Source organism: Charadrius vociferus, unplaced genomic scaffold (genome assembly GCF_000708025.1).
Source record: "Charadrius vociferus isolate BGI_N301 unplaced genomic scaffold, ASM70802v2 scaffold183, whole genome shotgun sequence".
NCBI lineage: Eukaryota > Metazoa > Chordata > Aves > Charadriiformes > Charadriidae > Charadrius > Charadrius vociferus.
The window spans coordinates 1,750,752-1,763,417 of NW_009648250.1; the positions used below are offsets into that span (position 1 = coordinate 1,750,752).

At 44.0% G+C, this 12,666-nt stretch overlaps 1 protein-coding gene across 1 annotated transcript in view; it reads right to left on the minus strand.

Annotated features, from left to right (window-relative positions):
* The window catches only part of CMYA5 (cardiomyopathy associated 5), a 46,924-nt gene that overhangs the window by 33,721 nt on the left and 537 nt on the right, over positions 1-12,666 (minus strand). The window contains exons 2-4 of the mRNA XM_009884236.1: positions 3,846-5,995; positions 3,310-3,791; positions 1-3,237 (exon numbers count right to left, since the gene is read on the minus strand). Of these exons, the coding sequence (XP_009882538.1) occupies positions 1-3,237; positions 3,310-3,791; positions 3,846-5,995 (5,869 nt within the window). The remainder of the gene's footprint in view (positions 3,238-3,309; positions 3,792-3,845; positions 5,996-12,666) is intronic.

Here is a 12,666-nt window from a genome sequence, read left to right on the forward strand (position 1 = left end):
TCTGAGAGATGATGAAAAATCACCTGGCTGTTCCTGCTCTCGTTGAATCTTTTCTTGTCGCTGTACTGTGCCAGTGGAATGCAATAAATCTGGATACTCCAAATCCACTTCAGCCATTTGAGGTTGCTGTGTTTCACTGACTGAACATGATAAATCTGTTAGTTCTGCATCTGGTTGTATGATTTCATGGTGTTGGGATCTGCCAGCAGATAAATCTGAACGGTTTGATTTTGCATGTGCACTTTCTTGTTCTGCCTCGCTAACAGAGTAAGATAACTGCGAATGTCCCAATTCTGGCTTTGCTTTCTCTCCTTGTATGGCTTTTTTGAAGGAATACAGGAAGCCTGGCTGCTCCTCTTGAGCAGTTTGTGCTGTCTTTTCTTTGCCAGGCCAAGGTGATAGATCTTGTTTTCCTAACCCCAGTTGTGTAGTTTCTTGTGTCTGCATTTTATCAATGGAATATGATAAATCAGGATGCTTTGGCTCTGGTTTTGCCATTTCTCTTTGCTCTGCTTCTCCACTATGAGATGATGCATCTGGAGCTCCTAATTTCTCTTTTGCAGCTTGTGGATGCTCCGCTGTGCTCACAGACTGTCCCTCATCAGCGAGTCCCAAGGCTGTGTGCTCCATCCCTTCGTCGGCAGGGGATGCCAAGATTGTGTGGCCCAGCTCCAGCTGGGTGGGTGGGAGTTGCTCTGTTTTGTCACAAACATACAATGCATCTGTCTGTTCCAACCCCAGCTGGGTCGTTTCTTGCACTTTGTCAAGGGGACATGCTAGACCAGGGTGTTCGGATTTCAGCTGTGCAGGCTTCAGTCCTCCTACTTTGAAAGTGGAGTAAGTCAAGGCAGGATGTCCCTGCCCTGGTTCGGCCATTTCTCCTTCTGCCACACCCACAGAATGGGCCAAATGGGGAATTTCCATTTCTGGCTGAACTGTTCTCTGTTCTGCTTTTCCAAACTTTTCTGTTTGCTCCGATTCTTGTCGTACCTGTCGTTGTGCCTCCATGCTGTCCAGAGGATATATCACATCAGCATGTCCTGCCTCTGGTGAGCCCATATCATCATCCGGCCTGTCAATGGACAATGATAAATCTGGTTGTCCCAGGTCCTCCCAGGCATGTTTTAATTGCTCTGTTTTACCAGGAGAATGTGATAACTTTTCTTGCTCTAACTGCTGTTTTGTGGTTTGCTGCTGCTTTTCACTGCTGACAGAAATTTTCCTGTGTTTCTTATCCAACACTACTTCTTCTTGTTGGTTTGTCTCATCAGTGCAATGTGACAAATCAGGGTGCTTCATTTCCCATGGTGCCAATTCTGGCTCATTTGCTTTGCCAAGGGAATGTGTCAAATTTGGATGTTTTGACTCTATTTGTGCAGTTGCTGGAGAAGCTCTTTTTCTGGCCATTTTAGGCAATTTCTGATATTTAGACTCAAACTCTTGAGCTGCTTGTTCTTGGTCTTTACCAAAGGAAAATGATAAATCTGGATATTTTGAATCCAATTGTGAAGTTTCTTCCTGATTTTTTTGGCCATCAGAACATGTCAAATTTGAATATTTAGATTCCACTTCCATACTTTCATCTAGTGCTGCTTCACCCAGGGTTCCTGGTGAATCCAAGTGTTCTGATTTTCCTTGGGTTTCTCCCACGGAGTATGAGAGCTCTAGATGTACTGACTCCTGGTCTACAGTGCTGCCTGGTTTTGCTTCACTGTCACATGAAAAATCTGGATGTTCCATTACCAGTGGTGCCGTTTCTTGTTTCTTCAAACCAAACGGTAAGGTTGGATGTTTCAACTTTTTTGGTTGCTCAGCTTCATTAAAGGAATATGACAAATCTGAATATTCTGAACTCATTTCCATTTCCAGCGGAGCTTCTTTTCCACTGGAAGATGGCGAAAATATTTGCTCCAGCTCTGGATGTACTATTTCTTGTTGCTCTGATTTGTGTTGTTCCATTTCCTCTTGCATTTCTGTACTTACATAGAATGTCTTTTCTGGATATGCTGGCTCTGTTTGCATTTCTTCTTGCATTTGTTCACTGAGGCAATATGACAAAGACGGATGTGCTAACTCTGGTTGAGCTGTTCCTTGCTGTGTCAAATTAATTTGGTCTATGACCTGGGATTCTTCTTTCCCCAAGGTTTCTGACAAATCTGAACACTCCATTTCCATTTGCATTGGTTTTTGTTGGGCTGTTTCCTGCTGTTCTAGCTCTCTTTGTAGTATATCTTGTTGTTCCATTCTGCCAAAGGAATATGATACATCTGGCTGGGCCACACTGACCGGTGATGGTTCCTGTTGCTGACTACCAGCAGTGGAACACAACAGAAGCGACTGCTCCTGCTCCATTTGTGCCATTTCCCAGGGCTTTGCTCTGTCAATTGAATGTGAGGACCCCAAAGATCCCGACTCCACTCCTTCCAGCATTACTTCTCCAGTGGTAAATGAGAAATCCCTATTTTCTGAAGCTAGCTGTACATTTTCATGTTGCTCTGCTTCACTAATGACACATGATGGACCTGCTAAGTCTCTTTGTACAGCTTCTTGTGCTGGTTCTCCCTGAGAATATGGTGAATCTGCTTGTTCCAACTTTGGTTGCAATATTCCCTGTTGCTCTATTTTGCCACTGGAATATGACGCCCCTGTCTGTTCTGCCCTCAGCTGTGAGGTTTTGTGTTGCTGTTCTTTTCCAGTAGAATATGACAAAACTGGATGCTCTGACTGCAGTTGAGTAGTTTCTCCTTGCATTCCCTTGGCACGGGAATACAGCTTGCCTCCAGGTTGTGAATCCTGCTGTATAGGCTGCGACTGTTCTCCTTTGTTACCAAAATATGACGTAAGGGAATTGTCCATTTCTGCTTGTGCCAATTCTTGCTGCTTTGTTTTATTTGTAGGATATGGTAAATCTGAACGTGGTGTTTCTTGATACCCAGTTTGCTGTGTCTCAGCTCTTTTGGTGGAGTCAAATACGCCTGAATGTACCAACTGGAGCTCTGTAGTATTTTCTTTCTCTGCTTCTTTCATCAAACATGATAAATCTGGATGTACCAGCGCAAGCTCTGCTGTTTCTTCTTGCTCTGCTTCTTCAGGGGAGTAAGATTCTGGCTGTTCCATTTCAAAAGGAACAGATTTTTGTTTTGTTGTTTCTTCCCTGGAAAATAAAAACTCCTGATGTTCCAGCTGTGCACTCTCTGATTCCACCATTTCTTCTCTGGAATATGAGAAATCTGGGTGCTCCATCTTCAGTTGTGCACTTTCTGATTCTCCAATTTCTTTGCTGAAATATGAGAAATCTGGATGTTTTGCCTCCAGCTGTGCACTTTCTGATTCCTCCATTTCTTGCCTGGAAAAGGAAAAGTCTGGATGCTCTATATCCAGCTGTGCACTCTCTGATTCCTCTGTTTCTTCCTTGGAAAAAAAATCTGGTTGTTCTGTCTCCAGTTGTGAACTCTCTGATTGTTCTGTTTCTTCCATGGAATGCGAGAAATCTGGCTGCTCTGTCTCCAGTTGAGTGGTCTCCGATTCCTCCATTTCTTTCTTGGAATATGAGAAATCTAGATACTCTGTCTCCAGCTGTGCACTTTCTGATTCCTCCATTTCTTCCCTGGAAAAAGAGAAGTCTGGTTGCTCCATCTCCAGCTGTGCACTCTCTGATTCTTCTGCTTCTTCCTTGGAAAAAAAATCTGGATGTTCTGTCTCCAGTTGTGAACTCTCTGATTGCTCTGTTTCTTCCATGGAATACGAGAAATCTGGCTGCTCTGTCTCCAGTTGAGTGGTCTCCGATTCCCCTGTTTCTTTTGTGGAAAAAAGCAATTCTGGATATTCTGGCTCCAGTTTTTCACTCTCCAATTCCTCTGTTTCTTCCCTGGAATATGAGAAATCTGGCTGCTCTGTCCCCTGTTGTGCACTTTCTGATTCCTCCATTTCTTCCCTGGAAAAAGAAAAGTCTGGATGCTCCATCTCCATCTGTGCTCCCTCCAATTCTTCTGTTTCTTCCTTGGAAAATGAGAAGTCTGGATGCTCTGTCTCCATCTGTGTTCTTTCTGATTCCCCAATTTCTTTACTGGAACATGAGAAATCTGGATGCTCCATCTCCATTTGCGCACTCTCTGCTTGTTTGGTCTTTTCAATAGAAAAGTCAAGGTGATCCGAATCTACTGATTTATTTATAGCTGAAGTTTTCTGAGTTTCGTCTCTTTCTATATGAACAGGATATGAAATGCCAAAATATTTAGAACCTATCTTTTCAGGAATAGGTGCATTTAATTGAATTCTTTGCTCCTCTGTTTCCTGAAGGGAGGAGGAAAAATCTTGTTCGGACTTTGTTTGCTTCTCTAAGTGAACATTTTGAGTTTCCAGTGGTGGGGTCTTTTGACCCTCTTTTTTTTTAGCAGAATACAATAGATCTGAAGGCTCAGGTTCTGTCAGTGCACTTGTTGGTGAGTGACACTCAGTTTCTTGTGTCTCTGTTTCATCTACAGAATGTGGTAGAAGCATGTGTTCAGACTCAGATTGTGCAGTTTCTGATGACTGAGGAATAATATCCTCCTGTCTTGTTTCAGGTAGAGTGGAATATTTGGATTTAGCTGATGGAGCACTAGGTAAGCAAGACTGAACTGCTGACTTCTGTGCTTCCCTCTCATGATGTTCTGACATGGATGCTGTAGGCAAAACAGGTTGGGAACTTTGTCTATCTAATTCATTAACAAAATCTGCTGAAACAGACTGTGATGCAGAATCAGGCTGAATTTCCTGCTCCTTTGGTTTGTCCAGATGATCTGATGCTGTCAGCAGGGATTGGTCTGGCTTCTTGTTTGGATTTTCAGCTGAGGGAAGCAACACTTGTTTCTCTGATTTATCATCAGAGTCTGATGAAACGGAGGTTGTTTGCTCTGTTACCAACATTTTGGCTGCAGGTGAATAACCTTGCTGCTTCCTGGCTTCTTCAGGAGGGCAGGACTTGAGTGAATGTCCTGATACTTGATGTGGAGTTTCTGAAAGCGATTGTCTCTCTTTTCTTTCTTCATGTTGAAGAGCTGTTTCTGCACCAAAGCTTGAAAATCTGCTTTGTTTATCTTTCATTTTAATTGGTTTAATATAGTCAGATGAAACATCACCTTTATTAGTAAGCCGTTTTTCAAGAGGCGTTGTTGGTGAAGAATAGCTTTGATTTGCATGTGCTGTGGATTGTTGTCTTTGCTCCCTTCTTCTCTCCGATGGTGTTTCAAGATTTCTACTTGCTCTCTGGAAAGTTCTTCGACGCGCTGCTTCTGAAAGCGACTTGAACTTCTGCAATCTTTCCTTTACTGAGGTTTCAAAGCACTGTTCAGAATCTCCTGAAATTGAGCTGCTTCTCTGGATTTTGGTTTTCTCCAATGTTTCAGGAGCTGGCCCAGTCCCTCCAAAAATTGAGTTGAACAGCTGGATTCTAGCTTGTACTGGTCCTCCAAGGATCGGCCCTACTTTTCTCAGTCTGCTCTCTCTAAATATTGATGGTATCGGAGCACGTTTTACTGGTTCTTCTGCGATGTTCTCTAGATCTTCTTTGTCATCCAGCATTTCCTCATCTGTGTCTTGTGCTTCCACCTGTTCAATGTTCAACATGGAGGCCTGCACATCTCCTAGAACAGTTCTTTGTTCTTGCCTTTGCATTCCAGAAGAGTCACGTTTTTTATTGCCCTGGCCTCCCTTCAGACTTGTAGCCATTGGCACCCTATTTGAAGCTTTGCGCTTCCTTTTCCGAATAATCTTACCTTCATCCATAATAAAGATAACTTTTCCTGGAGGAGAACCTACTGGTGAACTTTCCATACTGTAAAGATCAGAAGTTGCACTAGTTTCTGAGGCCCAAGGAGTAGAACATCTGCTCGAGCTGGTTTCCCAGGTTATCCCACTGTCTTCACTTTGAACTGTTACCATAGAAAAGGAGGAGTTAGTCATGATGTACTGCAGCTTGGGTTTCACGTCTTCACTTTGGATAAGATCTTTTAAACTAAGAACAAAAAGAACAAAAGGGAAAAAAGCTGTAAACACACACAACAAATTAAATTATTGCAGTAAAGTCTAAATTTTTGCATTAAAGCAAAAATACTTTTCAAAGTCGTAACAATACTGCATGTGCATACATTTTGAAATGTAAGCATAAGCAAAGTCATATTTCAGATGACGAATGTATTTTAGATAATTTTTTGTAAAGCTGCTTGTTGCAAAGTTAGTTCAATGAAGGGAAGGTGCTTAAATGCTCTTGACAATGCAGGAAAAACAGTCTTTGATCTGACCTTGTTTTGCCAGTGATTCTGGGGCTATTCTCCAGTGCATGGTTATCTCACAGTGTAATTAAAACCCTGCATTAAACACTTACAAGATACTGTCAGTGTTTTAATAGCACCCACAGTTGCTTTGCCCAAGTGTAAATGATTATACAATGCTCAAAGGAGTAGAGAATCTATCCACCAGTTTGTCACTGTCTTCTCATATGTTTCATCCTCTAAGCACTCTACGTATTTAGCAAAGTAATTTAGAACACATTCAACAATAAAAATATACTGAGCCCTCCCCAAATGAAATAACAATGTTTTATAAAGCCAATTTCAAACCGTATGATATGTAATCAGTACACTATCATATACTGCACTCAAACCTCTCTCAGTTAAAAAAAAAGGCTGGAGAAATGTTTTCTGGGAAGATTTAGAAAAAAAAAAAACAGTGGGACAACTGTGGGACAGGCTGTGGAACAACAGCCTGACCAGGCAGTGGTGGGGCAACACGGTATCAAAGACCAGTGATAGGGCTTAAAGCCAGTTGTGATGATTGGGCTGGCCTGGAGACCGTGACTAGCAGGACAGCTTGGACTAAAGCCCAGGATTCAAAATGAGTCTGACAGTGCAATACTAAATAATCACATCTTAATTAAAAAAAAACCAACAACCCAAACCAGCCTTCAAACAGATATAAAACCCAGGATGTACAGCTGTTATCTACCTTGGTGTAGTAGCAAGGCAGCTCCATGACATAAAATTTACAGGTTGGAGGAAGAGGCAAAGCAAACAAACCTATACCAACTTTGCTGCTAGCTTTTCCTTTGCCAGCTTCATGGCTTGGCATTAGAGGGACTTGAGCATAATAAAATAAAATAAAATAAAATAAAATAAAATAAATCAATAGCAATACTACTAAGGAAGCTTTCAGGTCTTATTTCAGTCCACGATAACAATGAGTAATCTTTTTTTAGATTTTTCAACTTCTAAATCACCTTCATATATTTTTAAACCTATTTTTCTGCACTACCTGGTGTTATTAAATAAAACCCCATGCAAAAGAGAGCATCATTCCCACTCCAGTGGATATTACTGAATAAGAATGTGCTGCCCTGGACCTACCTATACAAAAAGCTTGAATTATTCACATCATTGTCCCATTTCCAAGGTTGCGGTCACAGTTCATATTCCTCTAGAGTGCGATGAGATGGTACTTTATATTTTCAACACCAGAATGAAAGACACATAAGTCAAGCATTTCCTTCCACTATACTTCCAAATGCTGCCGTAGTTTTGTGTACAGTTTGCACGCTGCACAGTAGTAGCTGAAAGACCCCTCTTTAGTAGTAGCTGAAAGACCCCTCTTTAGTCAGAGGAAGTGTCTGACATTGCAAAAAGACATTTGCAATGTTTCTGCCCCATAAATGCAGATATGAGGCCACTGACATCCAGGGACAAAAGACAGGGCTGCCTTTTCTCCACATAGACGTTTCACATCCAATCCTGTTGGCACATGTGCTGTCAGTTTGTCATTTCCTTGCTAGGACATTGACTCAAACCTTTCGTAACCCTTGATGACACCGACAACTGGTTTTGTGTTTCCTGTCATAATAGCTCAAAACCAGTTTTTTCTTATCATCTCTCCCTGCTTCTCACATTCCTCTGCTTCTGACTACGATTTCCACACTGTGTCCACTGAAATTTCAGGTTTCTAGTCCCACCCAGCAGGCTGGGCATGTGTTTCCTTATGTATCATACCAGGGAAGAGTTTTCACCTCCCCAGCTGCCAGAGTACTCATGTTCGGACACGCTGAGTGAGGTCTGTCCATCGGTGCTACACCACCACCATCACAGAGAAGTATAGCCAGCCCAGCAGCTTTCTCAAATCCTCCACAGACTCCCTTCACCCCCCTCACATCAGACCTTGTCACTCCTGGTATCATAAAAACTTATTGCTGTTTGCTACATAACCCCTCGCAAGCAGAAAACAACCCAGATAGAATGACCGAGATGTCTAGCCATGCCGATGGCTTACACTGGCAAGACCTCTCATGGGCCTGAAGGCTCCTACTTGAACCCTGTGGGCACAGCGCAAGGGAGGTGGAAATTGGTGTTGGCCAGCTTGCCTTCCCAGTTAAAGGAAATATTTTATTTTCCTGTGTTTGTGTTTCTATTCCGTACATCCCTGTAGTTTCTGCCCCTTTCCGCTGCAGCCATCAGTATGCTCAGCGAGGTTTCTGCCTGTTGCTCTGCATTTCCTGAGGCTATAGATCATCCATCTCCTTCTTCAGGGTAAAAGAATTAGAAGCTACAGGACCTCACTATTTTAAACTCAGCCTTTCACTTGTCAGCCTACTGCTAACTTCCTTCAGTGTTAATGATGCCCCTTCTGGCAACACGGTGGCTTGTGCGTCTGTCCAAATTCAAACGAATAATTATCTAAAAGCAGTAAGACTGCTGTTTGCACTGCTACAAAGCTGATTTTTATTAGAGTAGCTGGGAGCCAGGAGCTGGGCTAGTCTCAGACGTCTTGTTCCATCCTTGACACTTGCAAATGCCTGGGAAGTGACACAACCCGCTGCAGTGCTGCTGGTCTCTTTTCCAGATGTCAGGTCACAGCATGGCCCGGTGGCACTGCCAGTCGCAGCTTCACGTGCTGCTTGAGAAACCACAGCACCTCCGTGCCCTGGAGGTCTGCCTCAATCCCGCATTCTGGATTCTGCACTGAACAGGTCGTGGAGGGAGCACAGGTATCGAACAAACGCTTGCGTCTGGCTGGGACACTTCCTTTACACGGTGATTTAATCCCTTTGTTGAGACCTAACAGGGAACTTCTCAAAGTCTGTGTGTTATTTTAGATCCGAACTGCAATCTAGACCTTTATCAAGGACTCAGTTAATGTTATCAAAAAGGCTGAAGAGAAACTAAACATTGAGCAAGGTGTATTTCCCGGCTGGAGCTGCCAGCTGGGGCCGGGATGTGGGGTAGGTCTGCCAACTGCACCAACACTGCCGCCTCAACACGTCACCCTGTTCAGCTGCTCCCAGGGCCCTGCAGCCCGAGCCCCTGCACCGCTGTGCGGGATGCTGGAAAACCCCCACTTCCTGCCGCTCTCACCTTCCCCACGGCTGGCAGCGGACAAACAGCTGTCAGCCCCTTCCACCCCGGCCCCAGGCATGTTCTGCCTCGTTTGGAAACTAAACTCATGCATCCTTTCTCCCTGTCTTACTTTCTTTGCTTTGGACAGAGCATGGCGATCTTGTCCTTGGGAAGACAAAACCCCAGCGTTCCCCTTCCCACCCTCCCATTCCTCATTGTTCCACTCCTTTTCTCTTCTGGATGCTGCAGCATCCCCCATGTGGCGGGCAGCCTCCCGCTCTGCTTTGCTTCCTCTTTCATCCTTTTCACTGCTCATCCTAAGCTAGACTCAGCTCTGAAGCTTCCACACCTCTGACCTTGTGGAAGGACTGCTTCATTAAAAATATAGGAATAAATAAATAAATAAAATTTTAAAACATTTGCAGAACTCCAGGACTTTCTCCCCATTTACTGGTCTTAGGTTATCACTAAATGAACAGGTAGCAGCAGTCTCATGCCCATCTCGGGCAAACCAGCCACCTCGAAACACATGTAAATTGGCTGCAGAGCCATTTTTATGAAAGCACTGTGCACAGACACATCGAGACACCTTTCCACTGCAAAAGGAAGCCAGCTGGGAATGGTCTGAGAAACAGAACCTGCTCACTCATCACGTAGTTGTCAGAGACTCAGATATTCCAGTGGGTACGTCAACCAGTAAACTATCTCCCTGTAGCTAGGCTTTAATCTCACCGTTATCAATGCAAAAATTAAAGCCTATTAACTTCATACTCATGTTTGCCTTAAAACACACAATACACGCTTTCAAAATATTTTCTCTGTTCAGATGATTAATTCTACATGGAGTTAGAAACAAAAGACATCTGCCACGATCTGTATATCTCAGATAGTAAAATGCCCAAAGGCAAGAAAATAGTGTGTGAACCCTCTGGAGATTGGTGGGTTATTTATGCTGACAAGGACATGATGCCTTATCCCGTCTTTATAATATGTGCTGATGCCATGTGTTACTCTCATTACCGGCACAAAAACCCGTGTTAGGAACCCATATTATTTAAAGATTACATCAAAAAGGGTAATAGAGATGTGAAACCCAAACTTTTCTGCTTTTTATGTGCATGTATCATAATTTTGGGGCAAGTCACAAGCTCTGCTGCAGCTTTTGGGATTTTATTCCCTGCGGCTGCCACAGAAGGACTGGTGCAGGAGCAGAGAGGGTCCATCAGGGTTCGGGGGTTAGTGTCCCCGGGAAACACCGAGGCTCTTCTGCTTCTGCCACACAGGCACTTGCTGACCTTGGGCCAGACTTTCTGTGTAACTCTCTTACAAAATAGGAATGAGGACATTTAGCACGCTAGAAAGGTGGAAACAGGAGCCAATGGTGAATTTCCTGATGGGTGCAACATTGCACAACCAGGTGCTGTTCAACTGCACGCAGCGGAGCAAGACAACAGCAGCAGAGAGATTGGCGCTGTTAAAAATAAATCAATGACGGCAGGGTCCAGGACAGACTGTGTTCAGCCAAGTTTACATATTGGTTACATCTCCTCTAAGCTACATTTTCAAAGCACAAAAAAAAAAAAAAAAAAAAAAAAATCTGTTCAGCAACAAGGGCTTGAAAATCTGTTTGTCAACAAATAATTAGCTTACAGTCTAAGTAAGTTCGTCTCAGGGGCTCAGCCCAGCTGTTCTTGCTTAGCCAGCACCTCCCCGGAGCTCTGTCCAGGCACTCGGCATAGGAGACGGCCATAAGCTCAACAACCATATTGAAATTAGCAACTACAAAATTTAAGCAGTTAAAGAACTGGTTTTATTTACTAAGCTATTGCTGAACACTTGGTGCAGTTACCATATCTGTGCCAAACCCCAAATTTAACTCCTCCTTTAGCCTCATTAAACTAATCAGATGGATTTAAATCTACTCAGTTACCACTGAACACTGCTGTTAAAAACCTCCCTGTTAGACTCTGACCCTTTTTATTAGTAAGATGGTTAAGGATAGAGATGAACATTACAATTCTTAATATACTGGAGAGCTAAAGGGAATGACTGCTGTGATTTAATTAAGCCGTTAGACGCACCACCTGAGTCTGCATGGCACAGGCGGCCAGACAGCAGCAGGACCCAGCTGTGGGGAGCTGCTAACTGGCACCCGTGGAGCAGCCGTCCTCCCAGCACGAGCAGTAAATAACTGCAAGGCTACATAGATTTCCCTCCCTTTAAGGGAAAGGTTAGCCATTCCCACGTACATTTTACAATTTGAGTTTTATTATTAGCCATTTCATTGCAGATCGCATTAAATAATACCCAGTCAGCTGTGTTTTAGCTGTCTGCAGTGAGGAGCTCCCCTCCACCGACTTCAGCTGTTTATCTCATAGGGTTTGCACCCATGCATAAGCTGTTTGTATTAGCATGTAACCCCTCTCACTGCCTGTATAGGGCTAAAGAGTCAACATCTCCCTCTGGAGAAGAGCAGAGTTACGCACCGGGGGTTGTCCCTCCACTTCTTTGGAATACCAGCTCTCTGTTTCCTCTGCAAGGAGGTTTTCTGACAGTCCTGAGCTACGTTTCCCTGTTTGACTTTCATTCCCACAGCACTTTCATTCCCGCAGTGGGTGAGGCTGCATGGGGCCTCCCCGACTTTCTTCTGCCATCTTTTTCCTACCGGTGACCATCAGCTATGTCAGAAAGTGCTTTGAACCGTGATACACCCAGCGTGGTTTGTCCATGCAGGACCACTCTGCAGCACTGAGGTTTTAGGAACAGTATCACCCAAATTTCTTAAGAAACTGGTTTCTGGAAATACCTTAAACTTCTTCCCACACCAAAACTGACAGGCTTTACTCAAGACAAGGAAAAAATCTTGCGACCCGATACACGCTGGGGGACTCTCGGGCCTCAAGGTCTCTTTTGGACACCAGCAGGTCTGGCGCGGCCGGAGGGGTCCGTCTGCGTGGATCGGGTTGCAGACGATGCCGCATCCTGCGCAGGAGCGGGGCCCCGCGATGGGCACGCGGCCACTGCCTCCTTCGCTATTTTCCCGATGGTCAGAGCACAGTGTTAGGACAACAAATTGCACAAGAGTTATTAAGAAGAAAAAAAGGAAAAAAATCAAAGTGATAAAACTTTCCTCATTGCACCCCAAAAAATCAGCCACACAAATCACGGCAGGCGGTGGCGAGCATGTACAACAAGTTTTTCCTTTTTTGGGGGGAAGAAGAGACTGAATAGGGAGGGACTAGGGGGAAGGGAGAAAGGGCCACAAAACGGAACAACTTTCAATGTGCCGTTATAATCTTTGCCCATT